At 31.6% G+C, this 22,665-nt stretch overlaps 2 protein-coding genes across 2 annotated transcripts; one reads left to right on the top strand and one right to left on the bottom strand.

Annotated features, from left to right (window-relative positions):
- Positions 1-25: 25 nt before the first annotated feature.
- LOC148625614 (transcription factor IIIB 90 kDa subunit-like) lies at positions 26-22,546 on the bottom strand. Its single transcript, XM_088569236.1, has 19 exons — positions 22,472-22,546; positions 21,779-21,973; positions 21,036-21,113; positions 19,595-19,767; positions 18,798-18,830; positions 18,425-18,497; positions 11,448-11,597; positions 10,952-11,045; positions 8,902-9,040; positions 8,429-8,540; positions 8,060-8,263; positions 7,531-7,592; positions 5,471-5,552; positions 3,973-4,034; positions 2,925-3,136; positions 2,089-2,143; positions 1,538-1,643; positions 1,049-1,120; positions 26-279 (listed from the first exon to the last, which is right to left on the bottom strand). Exons 2-19 carry the CDS (start codon positions 21,963-21,965, stop codon positions 236-238), a joined length of 1,938 nt encoding a protein of 645 aa, XP_088425362.1. The 5' UTR covers positions 21,966-21,973; positions 22,472-22,546; the 3' UTR covers positions 26-235.
- Positions 12,232-16,040, top strand: LOC148625615 (BTB/POZ domain-containing protein 6-B-like). The gene is made up of 3 exons (XM_088569238.1): positions 12,232-12,370; positions 13,816-14,270; positions 14,929-16,040. Exons 2-3 carry the CDS (start codon positions 13,816-13,818, stop codon positions 15,959-15,961), a joined length of 1,488 nt encoding a protein of 495 aa, XP_088425364.1. The 5' UTR covers positions 12,232-12,370; the 3' UTR covers positions 15,962-16,040.
- Positions 22,547-22,665: the final 119 nt, after the last annotated feature.

The following is a 22,665-nucleotide window of genomic DNA, read 5'->3' as shown; positions in this document are numbered from 1 at the left end:
ATTTCCCAAAAAAATGATTCTAATAAAGATTTATTGGAATTTTAATAATAAATAGAATTACAACATGATTAATGTGGAGACAAAACCGACTGGTTTGCTTCAGATTTAGTTGTTGTAGCTGTAACAAGTTGTTGAAGCTAATATAAATCCAGCTGTCAATGAGCAACTGGGCCTGCCTTCCACTGAACACCATGGGGTGTGGTCTACATGGGTTGACCATAATACTATTATCTGGTCAATCTTCATCTACATCATATACATCTATTTCATCATCATAACCTGCAAAAATATTTTTTTTTTGATTTGTAACAAGCATTCTGATTGGGTGATTTTCTTTGATCAACCAAGTTATTTTGTGTATTTGAATATGATGCTTAAATTAATGTTAACAGTTTCTACACTGATTGCGAAACCGTTTGTAGAATATCATGAATATTACACAAAAAAGAATTCACAGACTGAGAGAGAGCAACTGTATTATAGTGAAATTACCCTACAGCAACACAAAACCAGTATTCTTAGAGTATTGCATGGCAATACTAAGTCCCATACCAGAAAAAATTTCTGTTTAAGAGAACAGTATGCAAACTTCATGCAAAATTGATTAACAAAATTGTGCAGAAAACTTCCAAGTCTGCATTCATTTTCTAAGTCCAATACCAACAGTTTAGCGGAAAAAAAAACAATGAACCAGAACAAAATTTGAACTTGATCTGTAACTTGCCATGATTAAGTAATGTAAAAACCAAATTTCACATGATTATCAGCAAGGTTGACAAAAAAAGTGAGGAAAACTGAGTTATTGCATAAATTTTTTAGTCCAAGGTCCATAACTCTGTAAAAAAATCTACAAACTGGAACAAAATTAAAAATTTATCTGTAAATTACCATGGTGAAGTAACGTACCAAATATCAAATGAATATCTGCAAGCATGATGAAGGAAAGTGTGTTAAACTGATTATCCGACTGACTACTGACGGATAGAATGCAAACCTTAAGTCCCCATTGGCAAAAATCACTGGAAGGGGACTAATAAACAATACCTACCTTGATGATTTGAATGCCCTAATAAGGTTGCAGCACTGACACATCCTATGTCCTCTTCTTCTTCATCTTCATCTGCAAGAAGAAACAATCCTTAAAGAAAATAAACATTGAAATGTCTGTCACTTTTAAGTACAGTAAAACCTGTCTCTAGTGACCTTCAAAGGGAATACGGAATCTGGGCAAAGGTTTCATAACACATATCAAATTGAGATTTTCCTTAAATATTATCCTTCCTCAAATCAAATTTCTCCCAATCATATCACTTGTAATTGAAGAAAAAATTCTTGATTTGAGAAAATTTTGAACTTCTGTTGTTCTTTTTTTAAACCCAGGCCTGGTCACATAATATAGGTGATATTTATACCATATACAGGTTAGTTATACAAACAAAAGGTTGCTAAGACCTGATTTACTGCATAAATTTTTATGAAAATGTGAACAAATGTATCATCAATTATTTCAGATGATTAACTCCATCTTCAACATTACCTTCAGGCTCTGGTAAATTTTCTACTGGCCCACTCTCTACAATAACTTCAGTATCAATAGATTTCACAGTATTGTCATTCAGCTTCGGTTTCTTCACTGGTGAATTCTAGAAGGAATATACTAGGTTAAGCATATATTATGGTGTAGCAATATCTATCACTGGTACTGCATGTTTTGATATGTTGAAAAGAGCAACACTTATAAGCTAAAGCTGCTAGCCCTCAATAGTGCTGTATAAAAATGTTAAGATACATCTAGCATATTTTGCATTTCATATCATTCACATATAAGTTTTTACTGTCATAGAACCCAACTTAAAAGTATACATCTGTATGTCAATATCTTGAAATTTATCACGAACTATTAACCAAAGTCTTTTTTCTGGTATAAGAATAATGGACTGAGTAAAGAAAACAGATAATGTATGATTCTAATTATGTTGAGTTTCAAGCTTAAAATGTCATTAAATTGTACAAACAAATCTGACACACTAGATACAAAAGTTAAGAAAAGATTCCACTTTTAAGAAATAAAAGTTAAATAAAACTTACTGACAGAAACTTTCCTCTTGGAATAGGAGCTGCATTTCTAGAAGTTCTGTTAAACCTATTTCAATAAAAAGATATCTCCATTGTGTGTCACAAATTGAGAATAATGAAAGTAACAAAGTTTAAATGACATGGCTTAAATCTAATCTTACTAATTTGTTCAAGTAGAAAAAGCTTTAGAATCATGCATTTAAGAAAGAAAAATTTAGGTTTGTCTTGAATTAATTATACTCCTTCCCAACACACAATTAAAATTATGTGAATCACCATGTCAGTTGTCAATGTTGCATAAAAAGCAATTTTTTTCAAAATATTTATGGATTGTGATGAAACTTTAAATATTTATCATATGTTTTTATGCATAAAACAAGGTACACGTAGTAATTATTGTTGGATGCTTGCAAAGGGAGATGATCCAACTTACACCGTACATGTTTTCCTAAGACTGAGAGTGCAACTACAACTTGCCACAAGTCTTTCTGTATACATATTTTACAAAATGTATATATCTACACTCTTAACTATTCACTATCCAACTGCTGTATTGAGTTCCCACTATTAAGGTTCAACATTACCTTCTACAAAGATGGCCTCAATTTCACCAAAAATTTCCCTCCTGACTACAGACAAACCTGTGTAACTTGAAGAATATTAAGGCATAGCATCCCCTCAAAATAAAAAAGTTACACCAATTTTATCTATTAACAATCTGTTATGTACATGGATAATGAATGAATATTCGAAAGTAATGATATTAATTAAAAAGAATACATAAATTTCAGAGACTTGTGGCAAGTCTACTCCAACTAGCATGGGGATATCACATAAAACACACTAACCTATTAATAACTGGTTCCCCATTTTGAACAGAGGAAACAGATGAGGTAGATTCTTTTGTTGAGGACCTATTTACTCCTGTTATTTTTAGGTCATTTAAAACATCATAGTTGATTTTATTAGAGATTTTTCTTTCGTGTAGTAATCTGACAATTGCTTCTTCAGCTGAGGCAGGGGGTCCCGCTGGAGGTAGCTTCTTTTTTCTTTTCCTTGGCTGCAAATAAAAGTGACAGTTTCATTTTTTACAAATATCCTCTATAATAAAATCCCTTGTGGGACAAAGTTTGATACAATGTTAGGGAGATCCTAAACAATTGGTGCAAGTATGGATAAAACATTTCAAGCTATTCAAAATATGATTATAATACAGAGGGAAAGTGGTCAAAGAAGTTGAAAATATGTAATTAGGTGTTCATCTATTATGGTCCAATATTCAAAATCTAATCATCCAAAAATTATTTTTTAGTGAAATAAAACCAGGTTTGATTTTGACCCATAAGAACAACTTGAAGAGAGGGTCCAAATTCCAAAATCTTAAGGCTTTAAAAAACAGTGTAAGTTCTCAAACACTGCTGCATCACTAAAACACTCCTGTGTAGGCATTTTTATTCGACAGCAAAAAAATATAAAAAATACTGGATTTGTTTCAGGTTCTGTTCATAACAGAGTTTTGGTTTTATAAATTAATCATAAAGATCCTTTGTGTGCTTAACGGGAAGGTTCAAAACACTTAAGCAGATGCAATTAATTGCACGTTTTCTGAACTCTATAATAATTATTTATCAGCTTCAGCAATATATATCATGTAAAATTTCTCAGAAAAGTCCATTTATTTGCTCCTGACAACAACAACAAAAAAATGCCCTCCCACTCCAATTGGGACCAATTTAAAAACAGAGCCAGTGACAGAGAGTTATGATGTTTTTTCATTGTTTTTTACCAATTCTGTATAGAAAATTAGACAAAACATTGTAGAAAATATGCAAAAAAAAAACAAAGTGTTAAACAAATCTACTTCATAAACACAATTTTTTTTTTCTGAAACATTACCTTCTTTTTCTCAGGATTTTTCTCTTCTTCCTCTCTTTCTTTTCGCAATCTTTCTTCCTTTTCTGAAAACAAACAAGTACAATAACACATGTATACTTTTTAAAAAGATGCCAGATTTCATGTTTTTCTACATTCATTAAGATTTTCTGAGAAATCAAAAGTCCTGAACATCCTACATATATGTATATGGCCCAACAAAATGATTTATATCCCATCAATATCTAAGTAACCCTTAGGCATTAATGTGAACAAATTTAATCACAGCTCGAGCATTAAAAATTTCCATTTACCATCAATGAAAATAAGGAAAAAAATTTACAAAGGACCTAAGCCATGATTAAATAAGGTCAACATTTACGACAGTGAATAGTTTCCCAATTTTAACACTTTCTTCATTTCTCCATAGAAAGCAGAGATAAGTAAGCAATATAGCTTCCAAGTCATGATGAAAATATCAGAAATAAGTTTGTAGCATCCAACACTACAACAAAAAAAGTTATTACATAAATCTTGGAAAAAAATCTGTTGAAGAGTATATATTGCACTTGCAAGCACATGCAGTATAAAATTATATTATACTTCATATTAAATTCTAGAATTTTGATTGGATAAAAGGAGAAGTGGTATTCCAGTATACCACCCTTCCTTCCAGTATACCACCTGCTCCGACCGGAAATGTATCTTGTCCTTAGCATTGTGCAGTCCGGTATTACTGTACATTTTCTAATTTCCGCCCAAAACAAAAACACCAGACGACAGTTACGATGGCTTTTGCCGAGGTTAATGAAGATGCAATTAATGAACTTATAGAAAACAAGGACTCAAAAGGATGGCTTTGCAGAGGATAAAAAATAAACACTTCACAATGAGAAATATTAAGTCAATGGATCTTTTGATGTTTGTTTATCAATAGAAGGGTGGTATACTGGTTAAAAGATATTCAGTATCACATAACACATACTGCCTGCAGTTGAGGGTGGTATACTGGATCACCTCTACGTCTTGGGCGATATTCTTCCTTTGTGTGGTAATCCAGTATACCATCCTCAATTGCAGGCAGTGTGTGTATAATGTCAGTCATGTGATATTTTGACCACACTAAATATTGATCTCCAGTTTAAAATGTTGTATGATAATACATGTATTTCCATTATTCATGCAATTACTCTTTCATAATATGATACTCCACTGTGCAACCTATCTAAATCGACCCCCTTTAAGACATTAAAATTGGTTCACTTTAGACAGGGGTTCAGTTTACCAAGGTTCAAAATATGTTTAAAGATAATATAAGGACTGTAGAAGGTGTCTGTTTTTCACTGTTTTTCAGGTTTTCAAGGTTTGATTTAGACAACTTTCACTGTAACTATTTTACAAACAATTGACTCCAACATTTTCTGTACTGACTAGTCTGACTTAAAATATATTGATGGAGTCAACAATTTGTCTACAACTGTGAAACATTTTCCAAATGCATGCTTGTTTAAAGAATAAATACCTTCTTGAAGTTTGATGTAGTCAGCATTTTCTGCCATCCACATATTTGTTTTTAACCTGACCTCTTCTTCTGACAACAAGAACTAAAACACAATACAACACACTAAAATCATTTTACTTGACAAGAGTGTTAAGAACAACTGTCCTACCCAATTTATCAAAACAAACTGTCAATGAACATGATAAGATAACAATAAATGACAATATTGATGAATTATCACGTACAATAATCATGTTGACTAAAATAATTCACATCATTAATTCACAAATTTCAATAAGCTGTCTTATCACTTAAAATAAGAAAAAAATAATATTTGTAAAAATAATACTTCAAACAAAAAACTAGAATTTCTGTTGTTCTATTCCTTGTTTACTGTGTCCCTCTCCCTCACACACAGTGATTAAATAAAAGATGAACTGATGAGATAGATCATCCTGATAATACTATATCTGTGATATTATACAAATATTGCCGGCAGTTGTGGGTGGTATACAAGATTACTACACTAAAGGCAGAATATTGTCCAAGACAAATTCAAGGGAGATATTCTTTTTTGAGTGTGGTGATCAAGCATCCGGAAACGGTCAAAAATGCTGGTCAATGCTGGTCATTGACCGACAAATTTTGCAAATGTCCGACAACTATTTTCCAATATCAGACATAAAAAATGTATCAACCCTTATAAATTAGTCAGCGTGGTTTTATTACTTTATAAACATCCTGTCTGCCTGTCTGTATCCTAACTGTTTATTGGAAATTAATTGACAGGTGTACGTTAATATTAATATTAGCCGATGTGCAGCCACCTGTGACTGCGGTTTTACCTGCAACTGATTAGTGGATTGTATAATTAAATTAACACTTCAAGTGCAGCATCATTGCATATACGAATTAATTGAAGTGACTCAGAGAATTTTCATACATTTATTACTTGATTCAAATAAGAATAAGATTGACAAATCCATTTTCCCACCAATCTTTAAATGGTAACGAAAGCACATGGTGCTGAAACTACGATTAATTCATCGATTGAATCTTTTTAATACAGAAGTCAACAAACCATTCAAATCAATATACAAAATGTATTTGCGATTTTCATTTTTAAAATAATCATCATTTTTTTCATCACTTGGAAGTTTTCGGCTGTTTGCTAATGTGATGAATAAATCCTAGAGACACGATGTTTTGTTTACATGTCAGAACATCCATGTGTGGTCAAAACCGAACTCATTCATTTCGTGAAAGACAGAGTACGTGATGGAATAAGACAAATTCCAATATTTATCTTCAAATAACTACAAAAAGTGTTTTTAAAGTTTTTTTTTTTCGATCTAGGCAGGTAAAAGACCGACACAAACGTCTGCTGAAATTTGATAAAATGTCCAACATGGGCTGTCAAAATTTCCGGACCCTTGGTGGTGATCTGTATACCATCCTCAATTGCAGGCAGTTCGTGTTTGAATCAATTCTCTAAACGATCTGAAGCACTGCTCTTTAGAAGGAACTGAATAATCCCATTCCTATTTGCATAATTTGCCGTGTACCCATTGTGTCCTTGTTTGCTAATTACTGTGAAAGTACTGTTCATGGGGTATGAATTTTCATGGTATTCGTAGGTGAGCAAAACCACAAAATTTAGATCCCAACAAAAAGGAGATTCCCATTGATGTGTATACTGAAAACCTCGAAACCATGAATTCAAGAATCCACAAACATATGTATTCTTCCTAATCCATGAAAAAAAGTACTTCTACAGTAATTAAAGATATCTTTTTTATTTCATTTACAAACTCCATTTTCCAAAAATTGTATCTGATGTTTTTGTGTTTAGGCAATAGTATTAAAATATCTGCGAACAGAACAGAAATAGTAAAATAGATTTGCATTTGGAGCGGGTGCTCTTCATGGAAGAAGGGTGGTGTACTAGAATAATTCATATTTTTAAACCAATGAAAAATGTAGAATTTTGTAAGAAATAAAATGTATCACCATACCGACTTGAAATTGTTTTCCCAACTTGCAAGCCTAATGTATATTCAGTATGATATACATGTACTAACCTTATCTAATTCATCTTCGTCAATACCCTGTAGATCAAGTTCACCATCACCAACCTCGGTATCTAAAAATCAGAACAAACTTAATGATGTACTATAAACTAACCATCAAATGACATACAATGTATATATTTATGTATTATTCTATTGTCCTTTGGTGGAAAGAGTAACCAAGGGAACCAAGACTCTAGCAAAAATCAAAAGAATGTAATCCAACGACAAAGACCAGACATGTAAAACAGACAAACACAACAAAGAACATAAAGTAAAATAATACATACAAAATAACAAAAGGAAAAGAGCAATTCGGACTCTACTTAAAACTGGGAGCATGGACCAGGTGCACTGGTAGGGTAAGCGACCTCTGAAATGAGTATTTGAAAACTTGGCTTGCATTTGCAGAATATTCATTTACATGTAAAAAAAAACATGGCTTTCTGAACTGCAAATAATGCAAACAATGAATGCAAAAAGAACAAAAACAAAAAATAGTAAACTAAGAATATATTGATAATTTTCTTAATCAAATTACCTGATTCCTGTAAACATTCTGACAGTACTTCTTTTATTCCTAAACTAGCAGCTGTAGGTCTTGATATAGGGCTTGGAACAGGACGTATAGAAGGACTATCACAACTATCCAGATCTGGTATGGCTTCCTTTAATGTTTCTTCTTCTATAAACTGACTTACTCTAGATACTTCATCTTCCTCCTCTACTGAGGGAGTAGCCATCTCTGTAATATAAGAAAATAAGTGAAGCATATTGAGCTAGGTAATACTATTAAACTAAATAACTTTTTGAATATTAATCAGATTAAATGCTCAAACTACAGACCTTGTCAATTTTTATTGATTTTTGTCACCATGTCTCATTTCTAATTCTACACATAGTTCCTTACTTGCATAAGCTGCAAACAGTCCCACTGGTTTCGGAGGAACCATTGAAAATTCTATTTGCTTTTTTATTGACTCAACCTCGGATTCTATTTCTGGCAGTTTATCATCTTGAAGCTGTAAGTATAATAGTATCCAAAATAGAAAACTAAAATTAAGCAATATTGTCAGCATTAAATGTATTGCAATTAAGTAACAGTCTTTACAAATCAGAAAGGGGGTGATTCGCACCTGTCAAAAACCCACAAAATTCACATTATTTTTAATTAATGAACAGCTGCAGACTACAAAACCAGTCTTCATTTGCCATTCTATTGCCGCTCTTTCAAGATAAAAATTATAAACATTATGTATGAAACGGGCCTATCCAATTACAAAGCTTTTTACTATGAAATTATTTTTACTGTCAGTAACTAATATATTATACAATTTCCCTAGTATATGGCATACGTGTATATCATCAAGATTCAATATCAACCTGAGCATTAAGTTTGGCTTCCTGTGCTCTACGTTTACTGGCAGTGAATGCAGGAGGGTCTTGTTCCTCTTCTAGATCTACAGTCTGGAATTCTTCTATAGTTAACTGACTAGATGGAGTAGCCTTAAACTCTGATAGTCTGTAAACAGAGAAAAAAAGATTCGGTAATGTAAAAGATGACTTCCATTTTAGGGTATGTTTACTACAGACAGGACATTGTAATGTCATAATACTAATGCAGCTGCATACCTAATATGACTGACCTAGCACAAGTGATTCATATTAAATTCATGTAATGAGAAAACTTTCAGAAAACTTAACATTAAAATATTGACAAGAAATTGAAGTTTTGAAGTCAATAGACTGACTGCTGGGGTTTTTGCATGAAACAGATACAGTGATATAGCGATGCTGCTGTATCTGTATACCAAATATGATTGACCTAGTACAAGTGGTACATATTAAATTAATGTAATCAGAAAACTAAACATTAAAACCTGAACAAAATTTTAGAAATTTTGAAGTCATTAGACCACGACTTCAGGGCATATGCATGAAACTCATACAGAAAAGTGAAGAAGTAATGCTAATGCAAATACATACCAAATATGATTGACCTAACACAAGTGGTTGATATCAAACTGACCTAATTGGGAAACTTAACAAAAAATCCTAACATGGACACCGACACGGGAAAAGCAATCCCTATGTCTCACCTTCCGCAACTTTCATCACAGGCGAGACAAAAAAGACTTAAGATAAGCTCTAACCATTGTAGTATACCTTAACAGCTGACCTTTATTAGAATAGCAATATCAATGAGCAATCTAACACATCAACTTAAAAAATCTGAGCCATTAAATATTTTAGATACATTGACTTAACTGTATTGTTTAGGTATTTTTGAAAAGAAGCAAAACCAACTTACACTAGTTAATATAGGGTTATTGCAAGAATACTGGTGAATATTGTCACGAGCAGAATATTATATTGCATGAGTGCAAGTGTGAGTGCAATATAATATTCTGCGAGGGACAATATTCACCAGTATTCATGCATTAAACCTTCTATTATATAGTAATAAATATTTCAGTTAATATTATACTAATTTGTTGGATATAATGCATTTGACAATGTTGTATGTGTTTTATTGCACTAGTTCAAATATGATGCATAATAAATATATGAACTAGTGCAATATGAATTTATGAATGTTTGATAAATTGTAGTAAAATTGAAAGGAATGCATTTTTTGTTTGTATTATTTGAAAGAAAAATGGAATCACAATAACAGTCACCAAACACAGAAATATGTTGACCCATACAAAGAGGTCATTGCCATTTTTATTACAACCTGTCAATATCCCATTCAGCCATTTTTTTAGCAGACGACAACAATGCAATAAATTTAAAAACGTATTTGGAACGTCTCCGAATTTTTTCAGATATGAATGAAAGTTTGCGTGCAAATACCGGGATATATTGCATGCTTTGTTTTCTATTGATTTGAATAGGAAAATATTTACTACAATATAATCATAAAACATATAACTCAAATATATGAAATTTATGATCTAAAACAACCAAAACATAAAAAGCTGAATCAACTGAATCTAAAATCTCATCAAAGTTACAGTGTATTAAAACAAATGATAGACATTCTGTACTTCCTTTGTTTTCTTTTGTCAGTCAATTTGAAAGTTTAATTTGACTAATTGCATCATCAGAATTAAGGGGAAAAAAGACAAAATATCCACATTGTAAATCAAGTTATAAATTCAATGAAATGCACTGAAAATGAACATTTTAAGGGTAAATAACTCTGTCAAAGACTTAATTTTTCTTTAACTTTCTATTGAAAAATATATGTTTCTGATTTTTCCCATTTTGCCCAAGTCTTATAAAACTTACACTTTTAAAAAAGCAAGTACATTCAGACATATGTATGTCCTAGTAAAATGTTTTGGACAAGACAGGTTTCACAGTTCATTTTTAAATCTTTTTTTCTATTGTTTTATCAACACTAAATGTAACATGTAATCAATCTTACCTCCTTCTGACAGTTGTATCACAGACTTTCGCTACTTTGATAATTTGTGTCACACTTCTGTTGAACTCGTGCATCCTTGCAGCAACAAGAAGGGCTAAACAAAAGTACCAACTTTTTATACAATTTGGGTATAGAATCATTTCTATCAAGAAACTTATTGGCAACTTATTCACTTAAAATTCAATAATATTTTAAAACTAGTTGCCAGATTAACAAAATACATCTTTCAGAACACTGTTATAATTCAGGTTTAAAACAAGTTAAAAAGTATCCTTTTGAATCTTAAAATATCTTCCATTATATTTTGGTTCTAAACTCTAGCATGCCCTTATTATGAATTATTTTAAAGGGTTCTTTTTACAACTATCATGCTTTTTTATGGGGTAAAAATTGATATTTTTATAACTAAGAAAATAAAGCATTTATATTCATAAGGAGTGAAGTCTTTTGTGGTAGAGATACAAAACTGTTTCTAAAATTCAATCATAAAACTTGCCAGCCCCACATAAACCAGATGGTCTGCGACCTGTATGCATCCAATCCCTTTTCATTCTTTGTAAAATTCTCATAGCAGTCATGGACACTTCATGTGTTTTGTCTTCAAATTCCAATCTATGCGCAAATCTGGGTATATACAGACAAGGATCTGGAAAAAAAAGAACTAATAAAGCTTTTTAACCTTCGTATTTAAAAAAAAAATACATACATCTTGAAACTCATTGTCTTATTACTAAAAAATTTACTCGAAATCGTACCAATATGGGTAAAACAACAATACATCATCAGCGAAATACCTCAGTTTTCTTATGGAATTTGATTTTACAACAATATTTTCTCTTTCCTTTGACAAGACACTAAAACAGGAATCTAATTAGACACGAGGAAAAAATATACCCCCACTTAAACATTGAAAACATCAGGTATTTTCCCTTGAAATGGCAATTTTTGGTAATTGCATATTCCTGTTAATTGCATTTTTTTTTAGACAAATGGGTTATGTGGATAATCCACTGTACTACAATTAAGAACAATTTCTGGTACATGTATCTTGAAAAGATTGGTAAAAAAATACAAATTTCTATATCCCCACACCTTGACTCTGTATATGAGTAAATAAACCATAATAATAAAAGTTCTTTTGCTTCAAAAAATAATACCATGATATTGACAATTCTTTACAACATTTGAAGACTAAATTTTGACCTATAGAAGAAAATTTAAAAAAAATAAAGCCGGGAAAATTAACTCCCTTGAATTAATCGAGACTTCTCGGGCTTTACGCAATATTTTTTATGTTCAATGTCGCAGAGCATCATGGGATATTGAGATTTTTAACAACAAACAATGAATCCATAAATATTCGGCAAAATGATTTGATTACGTATTTTCTTCAATTTTTAATACATTTACATTTGAAAGGTAATGAACTATGCTTGTGACTGCACTAACAAGTACAAAATCACTATGCAAATACCATTTTCAAACGACAGGTGCGCGATGTAAACAATGACCAAAAATGGAGAACGCTCACATCGCACTCTACATTTTTTACAAAACTGTCAAATCTGAGTAGTTACATCGCCGCGAACAAGACAAATCGTGTACTCGGAAATGTCAAACTAAGTGAATTTTAATTTAGAAGAATGAATATAAATCTCGTACACAGATTATTTTAAATCAGTGACAAGTACTGCACAACCTGTAATTAAACTGCTACATGTAATTACAAATGTTACAAAATTGAGAACTACTGCGGTAATGATAACCAAACTACCAACTTATGTTACCCTATCTGCCCTAAAAATATGAAGAGTTATTGTTAAAAATATTTCAAATTACATGATATGTATGATTATACATGTAATAACATTTTTTCTATGCGATGGGAGTCAATAAAGCAACTAAAAGGGAAGACCTTAAATCAAACTTTACATACTCTGAATTTTCAATTTAAAATTTACAATAACAATTTCAGTGATATTGTTTCCCTTAAATTACCCCACCCCCAAATGAAATGGGTCATCCAATGAAGTAAGGTGAATTATTTTCCACTTGGTAGTCTAATGCAAAGAGATAGATATTGTTTTTTATGTGAAAAATTTCATGATTTACTGCTTATACATGTATCTTGTCTTTAATGTTATCCCATTGAGACAGTAATTTTGACTACAAATTCAAAAGTTTTATATTGCAATTCCAAATTTCCCTATAAAAAATAAATATATTTTCTTATTTAAAAGATGGGATAGTTTTGAAAAAAAAATGCCAACAGTATCAACTGAATTTTGTCATGAATTAATTGGAATAAGTGAATAACCAAGAGCAAGTGCCAAAGTACAACCAATTTTAAGAAGTGCACAAAACTTGTGCTTTTCTATGCTTGAGTTAAACCTTCATGCTTTCTCCACATGAATAGTTATATTTTGGTTATTAACTACATGTATATATTATAACCATTTATTTTCCTGTTTAATATACATGTATATAGTATCCTGTTAAATAAATACATTTTGTAGATTCTCTCAATAGTTTATTGCTATTTTAAACTTATTGATGGTCAATTAAAGTGTGTGTCACATGAAAAAAGTGAGACATATCACACAGGGATCATCCACTGCTCTCTGTATAATAACACAAGAGAAACAGTGAAGATATCAATTTTTGTATGTAAATTTTGAATGAGGGTCTAAAAGTAAAATGTTTGAAGTTTTGTCTTTAGATCATACATGTATGTCAGAGAGGAAAATTCAATAATGCTCAGAACCTCTTTTGGGATAAAATACATGTATGCTTCATTGTAATGATTTGTTTATGTTACTACTAAAAGTTTTGCTGATTAGTAAACACAATTCATGTACTTTCAGATGGACAAACCCTTAAAGACTGAACCTAAAAGCTGTATGCCAATCAATTCAAATAGACAATTTTCAGATGATGAGGTTAATCAAGAAGTTCCCCCAAACTACACAGCAAAAGTTACAGTTCAAAACCCAAGACGGAAAACTGAGCCTTCATGGAAAATAGCCAGATCACAACCTCAGGTTTTACCGACAGCTAAAGCAAGTGAAGAATTTAACTGGCAAGCAAATCAAGCATCTGTTAGAGAAAGAAATGCTGTGATGTACAACAATCCTCTCATGTCAGATGTTCAGTTTGAAGTTGGAACTGCACCCAACCAGCAAAAAATTCCTGCACATAAGTATATTCTTGCAACTGGAAGTTCTGTTTTCTTTGCAATGTTTTATGGAGGGCTGGCTGATGGACAAGATGCAATTGAAATCCCTGATGTAGAACCTCAGGCTTTTCTAAACTTGCTCAGGTATTTTAACTAATAAAGATGAAATAAATGTGTATAAACTAAGTTTCCTTGACTCTTTAAAAGCATCTAAAACAATAATATGGATAGTGATTTGACAGGTACATAATTACATATATCAATAATTTTATGTAATTGAGGATATAATTACATTACAAATGTATGTATTTCCACATCTAGAATACTAACATATGAAGCACGAAAAAATTGCTTGATATATACATTTGTACTCATTCATGAAAGTTTTTATAATTATTTCAGATTTAAAATGTGTGTCTTTTACAGAATCACCAACAGGATGATGTAAATCTTTCCCCAGTCCAATAAATCAACAAATTTCATAATATCTTAAATTGGATATATAAAAAAAGAGTAGTTTAAGTTATATTGAATAGTAAAAAAAAATGGCCTTATCCAAAAAAAAGAAAAATATTCTCATCTTATAGCATAAGTTTTTTCTTACCTTAGAACAGATACATGTACCAAACACCAATAGTGATAGTTTTAAGTCCAAATTTGGGATTCCATATCATGAAATCAAATTTTTTCCCTATCTACCCAGTGAACATTATTAGCTTTGAAGAAATGAGCTGTGCTAGTTCATAGTTATTGGAGAACACTGCAATTATTAGGCCTGTCAACAAAATTTTGTCTTTTTAAGGTATCTTTACTGTGATGACATCAATTTGGAGCCAGACAATGTCTTAGCCACACTGTATGTCGCCAAAAAGTACATTGTTCCGCATCTAGCAAAAACATGTGTCAGATATTTAGAAACTAGCCTTAGTGCACATAATGCTTGCATTTTGCTTAGTCAAGGTAGACTGTTTGAGGAACAGGAACTTATGCAGAGATGTTGGGAGGTAATTGATGCACAAGCTGAAGAGGCACTTCAGTCAGAGGGCTTTACAGAAATTGATATTAACACGCTGAACACTGTTTTATGCAGGGAGACTTTAAATGCAAAGGAAGTCTCAGTTTTCAATGCAGCTTGTAGATGGGCTGAGGCTGAGTGCAAAAGGAAAAAACTTGAATTAACTGCTGAGAATAAGCGTAATGTTTTAGGTGATACACTTTATAAAATTAGAATACCAGCTATGACTTTAGAGGAATATGCTAATGGCCCAGCACAATCAGGTGTTCTTACATTGCAAGAAACTAACAATATTTTTCTTGATTACCTTGCAAAAAATAAACCAGAACTTAGATTTAGTAAACGATCAAGATCAGGCTTAAAGCCGTTTAAATGTCACCGATTTCAGTCCTCTGCATATAGAAGTAATCAGTGGCGTTATAGAGGGAGATGTGATAGCATTCAGTTTGCTGTTGATCAACGAATATTTGTAGCTGGTATCGGACTATATGGCTCAAGTAATGGTGCTGCAGAATATCAAGTTAAAATAGAACTGAAAAAGAATGGCATGGTGCTTGGTCAAAGCATTACAAAGTTCTTCTCTGATGGGTCAAGTAATACATTTGATGTAATGTTTGACAATCCACTGCAAATTGAAGCAGACATATTTTACACTGCAAGTGCTATTTTGGATGGGGGTGAACTTAGTTATTTTGGACAAGAAGGGCTAGCTGAGGTTCAATGTGGGAAGGTTAATTTTCAATTTCAGTGTTCTTCAGATAGTACTAATGGTACTGGTGTTCAAGGAGGGCAAATACCAGAAATTATATTTTATTGTTAGGTGTGTGTTTTAAGTACATGTATATGTATGTTTTAGATGTAAATTTTGTTGTATGTTATAAATAAAAGCTTTATAACTATTTGTATTTCAAAATAGGTTGACAACCAGACAGCACATAAAACCAAATCTCAGCTACTTGCAAACATCATATTCTTTTCATGATGAGAAAGGCACATGATACAAATATCTTTTTTCCAATGTTTTTTTAAAATCCAATAATACAGAAAACAATGGAAAAAAAGAATTCAGCGTACCCCTTACGTCCATGAAGACAAACATAATCCAAATTCCTCTAAGCATGGTCATGTTAAATGTTGACAAGGGTAATGTATACCATAATACATCCATAAAAGAACATACATATGAAAATCTTATCTTAGCATTTGGAAATATGCCAAATACTGCATTAACAAATAGTATACAATCTGCACCCGAGGGATTTTTTAAAAAGGGAAAATATTGCAGACCGTTATTACACTGATTTAATGATCCCCTTATAATAGCTTTGACACCTTAGATATTTTAACTTCTATCTAATCAACTGTATTAGAAACCCAACCATATGTATGGCACTGTAAAGTGACATTTTCTTTAGCATCTAGTAAAAATGTAACAAGTCTAAAACATTTATGCAAAGCATTCAATCAATTTATTATATTGTGTTGAAATGCATAACCTGCTTCACCAAAACTCAATGCTTCGTATTTAAATTAATACCAGTATTTAAGTATGAAATATGCATACAGCATGTACTGAAGTGAATAAAAAAACGGCTCAATGCATAAGCAGGGATAAATATTGCGTAGGCTAAAAATGTTTATAAGATAGCATCCTGGTATCATACTGTCGTCAAAGTCAGTAGGCACTTCATGTCCGGACAACAACTAGAGTATAAGTGTATAAATCTTTATGCCACACCACAAAAGGAAGCGTCACATTTTTTGGGGGGTTGTGACTCAAAACTGTCTAGAATGAAGGCAAAAAAAGCATTTTCATGATGTCTGGACAATAACTTGACTGTGAATGGACCTCTGAAATAATTCTACAAGGTGTCATACCGCCAAAGGTAAGGTGGGATTGATTTTAGGGGTTGAGACTCAAACAATAAGGAATTAGGGGCTAAAAACAAGAATGCAAAGATAATTATTTGAAGAAATGTGGATGGATCTCTTTGTAACTGAACTACAAAAAAAAAGGCTAGGCTTGATTTTTGGGATTGTACTTAAAGAGGAAAAAGGGACCTCAGCGATTTCGGTCAAATATTCAATCGCCATCAAAATTCAGAGCTGTATCCAGTTTCAATGGTTTGTCCATGCTTTCACAAACCGTTCAGGGTTCGACCTCTGGGTCATATCAAACTGCACCCTGCAAAGAATTTTTTTTTTAATGAAATTGGATTTAAACTAGAAATACTGTGAGCAAGCTCACAAAGAGAATATCCCTTCACTTCAAATGGACTTGCATGAAAAAAAAACTTCACTGGATTATCCCTTTTGGCGTCATACAACAGTAATTATATTCCTTCATGCACATCTACATATGATACTCAACCTTCCTATACTATTTCATCAAAATCCCTTGAGTGGTTTAGGATGAGTTGCACTTTAAAGAAATGTGGACAGATGGTCGTATGGACAGACAGACAGACATGGTGAGACCTATATACCACACAAACTTTGTTTATATTTTAATAAATGATATTTGTGGAAAGATTAAAGCATGAGCATGTTATTTATGTTTTTTAGGGTAAACTCATTTAGATACAATTTTTCATTAGACTTGACTCTGATTCTAAGTTTCCTCAGATTAATTTAGTCAAATTAGGATTTCGTATACACATGTAGATTGACACAGTTATTTTTAGAGGAATCTCCTTACAGAACTCATTTCTTAACAAATAGGTGTGTACAGTATAAAACTTCTAAATGTATCCTAGTTGTAAATACATGTACCATACATGGTTTGAAGTAAATATTAACTGTCTGTTTGGTAGGATGCAGTATTAACATCGAATGTCATCAAATATGTATAATGGCACTCTATGAACTGTGCATGTACCTTTACATGAATATTGGGTAATTGTTAATAGACATACTGGAAAATAAAAAAAAACAATGTTATTCTGCAGCTCAGCAAATCATTTACAGGGTATGTAAGTCTCATCATGTAACTCTGTGGTTTCACGAGAATTTGTCATTTACAGAGCCTTGAGTCCAGTATTAAAAGCAAAACTTTTTTTGTGTAACAAATGATAAAAAATTTAAGAAAAGGCATAAAATAGAAGATTTTGCTTTGTAATAGTGTGTTTCAAGATCCCAGGAGTAAACGATTAAATGCAGACCAGTCTTCGGTTTTCATTATGTTCCACATCGGAAATAAAAACTTGAGTGAGACTTACATAATCTACTGGTACTCAGTTTATACCAAATTACTGAGGAATTTTGTCTAAACTCCTGGTCTTACCTATAGCAGGAATATTCAAACATAATTCTTTCGATAGCTGCAGGTATGTTTTGCCCAAACTGTATACGTTGACCTAAAATAACGGGAATATTTTCATAAACAGAACATTTTCAATGCTTTAAATTAACTAAAAAGGAAAGATTATAGAGAACTTCAAGGAAAAAAATTACAAATTTGAATTAAAACTGGCATACATCCAGAGTCAGATGATCTCTTGTTTAGGACATGGAGGAAGTACATGTCTTAATAATATTTCAATTCATTATTAATCATAAAACATTTCCATTTACAGTAACATTTAATCAACTTAAAGAGATTACAGATAAACATTTATACCTATTAAGTAAATGTGGTAATTTTATAACAAGCTTACCTGTAAAATGTCACTAAAATCCAAAAGCATATGTACTATTGTTAAGGATATACTCATTAATTCTCTCTTAAATTTAGCCTCTGAGCCTTTTGTGGAAAAGATATACAGTAATAACTTAGTTCATCATTCTGCAATAGTTTCTATTTTTTCTTATGATTTGCTTCTGAATTTAAGTATACAAGCAATCTAGTTAAGTTACATATTGATTTTGTTTCCTCAACTCTGTTGATTTTTCAAAGAACATGGGAATTGGACTTAAAATTTCATTAAAAAAGACACATTTCAAGAATCAAGATATTACAGTATTTTTTTCAAGACCATTTTCAACGACTTCTCAAAATCATAGTAAAAGACAAAGAATGTTAGGAAACACTTGTACATATATTGTTGGAGGGAAAAATAATACATGTTTTACTTTCTAAATAAAGGTATTGTCATAGAACACACCTATACATGACAAATCAGCATTTTCTCCAGATAAGATACAAAATGTATGAAAGGGTTTTAATATCTTTCATAAGTCTTTATTCACTTTAAACATATAGTTGCATACTTTGTCATGCTAAGCATACCCCCACTTGTACATGGGAAGCTGATATCAGAAAACAACCAAAATTGCTTACAACAAATGCCCTATCTACATGGAGCCACACAACAAATTTGAAATCAATCCATCAATTTGAAGCCATGATAATTTTGACAAAATTCCGACGGACAAGATGATTCCAATATACCACCCATCCATGAGTATAATAAAAAAAGAAACATTAGGGCAGCTACAGATCTAGAAGGATATGAGGTGTTCCCTCTGTTCTGCACACCAAATAAAGACATGCAGCTATGACATGAGAAGTTTTCCTGCCTCTGGTTAGCCTTCTGTTAACTGCCATTTTGTAGAAGTTGAAAGCTGTGTCTATACAGTGCTGATTCAGCCTCAGCTGGGATCCAACCTGCTGTATGGATTTCCTACCTGAAAATGTGAATTACATATAAACTAAACACCAGTCATGAATTTTAAGCCAAGTTCATTATTCAACAATGTTTAAAAGACATCTCTTTGTTACTTGTGACATGGTTTAGATATGATATAAACAATTTCAAATGTACACTGAATTATAAATTTCTTTTTATGACTAAATAATAGGGGATCTGTTACAAAGAAAGATCCTAAATCATGCAAACTGAGATTTTCCTCTATCTTTCTTAAACCCAAATTATGACTAATCAAATGGCTTGAAATATTCTTTTTCTTAAATGTTTAAACCAAATATAATATTTAATATTTAATACTTATTTCAGATACATGTACATGCATACCTATTAACCTTTGTAACCTGTTCATTTTGAAATTCTCTGCCACTGACACTGTCTCATGTGGGAGATTTAAACATAAAAGCAAAATTTAGTTATTTCGTATTTTGCACAGAAAACGTTGTAATTTCATCCAAATCCTACCATAAATCTTACATTTTCATGTGGGAGATTCTAAATTTTTCATTAATTTAGTGAAAGTATTCCCCTTAATGTTGGAGGGTTGATAGGTATGGATATGATCTGTATGTAAATAGTTCAACAGTATCCTACTTCAAACACATTTACAAATTTTGTTTCATTTCCATTTTTTCACAGTTTTTTAAAATATGTCTAAAAATTCATTTGCCTTTATTCAAAAACACTGCTTAAGAAAATAATTTCCTAGATAGATGCTTTTAATTAATTTGAAATTTCCTCACAATTTTACTTGGTTAAAATTACTGCTATGTTTATGAAATATAAAATATTGATGAAAAGATGATTTAGACTGATGAGTGGTTAAATAAAACATGTTTAAAACATTTAATGCTGCTTGACACATTTTGCAAAAAAACTAGATTCCCAAAAAGCAAATTTATAACTTAACATCTTAATTTCAAAATTAAAATTAAAAACAGGAGTCCCTCAAATCTGCATTTGTATTTAAGTATAGATCTTCATTTTATTTGCAGCAATGACAGAATATTATTAAGCTGAATAATTGTCTGAAACATATATACCGTAATCACTTTGAAATAGATTTTAATTGATAAAAAAGGAATTATATATGGTCGATATTCTATAACTGTTCAGTAACAGTAGGGAAGTTCATGACAATATCCAGTCATGTACATGTGTATGATACATGTATTTTGATCCTCAAGGATCAAAAACCCAAAAATTTCACTGTCAGATTTTTGTGATGAAACCCAGGCCTGGACCTACCATTTTCATATGTCACTGTTCTTGATTCTCTTTTGATTCCATGAGGAAAATTTATACCTAAACTATGTGGTTTTGTTCCTGAAAAAGAAAAAGACACTTGTACATAAATACTGTAAACACATTTCATGGTCATCATTGGTTTGTGTGCAAGTTTCAGTTGATACATGTACATTATTTCTGTTATGGATGTATATTCCTGGTTGGAACCAAATACAGATGATCACATGTATATTCTCTACTGCACTGCACCTTAGTTGATCAACAAATTAACATTGATTTTTTCCTAGTTGGACAGTTTTAATAAGGTATATATATTTTGGATTGAAGTTACCCTATCATTACTGAATGATTACAGAGAGGCACAAAGATAGGATACGCTCACTTGACATATAGCAGTTACATATACACTGTATATACAATTTAAACGACAGTAGGTGTCAATAAAGTCGTAGAAAATATTTTTATTCAAATTTTAACAGTATGTTATTTATGTGACGCCGAGTATAGTTAAAAACTACATGTAGACTGAAATAAATCATAAAAGTTTGCTAACTTTTGTTATGAGTACATGTATATACAAATGTATGAATAATGGAAAATAATTTGCAGGTATTTAATTTTGTTCTAATTAAATTAAAAAGTACATATAAATTAAATGTAAAGGACTTTTCCTGGAATTTCACATTTACAAGTGTATGTTTGTATTATTTTGTTTTACATTTTTTCTCTTAAAAATAAGTTACCATCTGATGACACAAACTGTCCTATGACAGATGAACCACCAGCAGCATTATCTTCAAACTGGATTTCTGATACAATAATTTGGTCCTCTAATACAGAACCACAGTTGGTGCATACAGCATCACCCCTAGCTGGATCACTGTCTATGTCAGTACATCCACAATGGTTACACACACCAGTGCTTGACATTTCAATGTCTGAAAAATGAGAGAAAACAAGGTTATTTTGCCATAAATGAACATGTACATGTAGGTGTAAGTTATGATGAAAAAAACAACTTAGAGAACTAAACCAATCTAACAACTACATGTACAAGATTCTTGGGGTCCATAGTATACCAGATCCTTATTTTTTTTTACAATTTTTTTTTAGCTCTTCTACCATTTTCTTACCTTAGGTCAGTTTGGAGCATACAGATTTGTCTGATGCCAGTGATGGAACTAAAAATTAGGGGTTACTGCCAAGGCATAAAAGACACAAAGCAACGCATACATCATGTTGAGAACAGGCCATTCTTGAACAGTTGTACATGTGCTAATGTACATGCATGTGATGCATGATGTACAGACAGTAGTCAGTACAGTATGTACATGCATTTCAATCTTCTGTGATATTCGATTGCACTACAGTCTACAACTAAAAGTACACTCCAATTCAAAAGCAGAACAAGTAAATAAAGCTTTAAATATACAGACCTATATAAAATTTGCAGGCAAATAAACAATGTTTACAAACATTTGAAATCTTGATGCAACCGGAAGTACATGTATAAAAATCAAAATTTGTGATATTCACCGTTGTCGGCAAAAAAAAAATATGTAAGAAAATGTATGTATTATATATTTGATAAATAAATACTTATATTTCATGCTAAAATGTTTGATGACGA

Source organism: Perna viridis, chromosome 2, assembly GCF_037379345.1.
Source record: "Perna viridis isolate PV_CMFRI_1.1 ecotype Kerala chromosome 2, ASM3737934v1, whole genome shotgun sequence".
Taxonomy (NCBI): Eukaryota; Metazoa; Mollusca; class Bivalvia; order Mytilida; family Mytilidae; genus Perna; species Perna viridis.
Note: the sequence above shows the minus strand (reverse complement) of the source record. Positions and strands in the feature narration are given on the sequence as shown.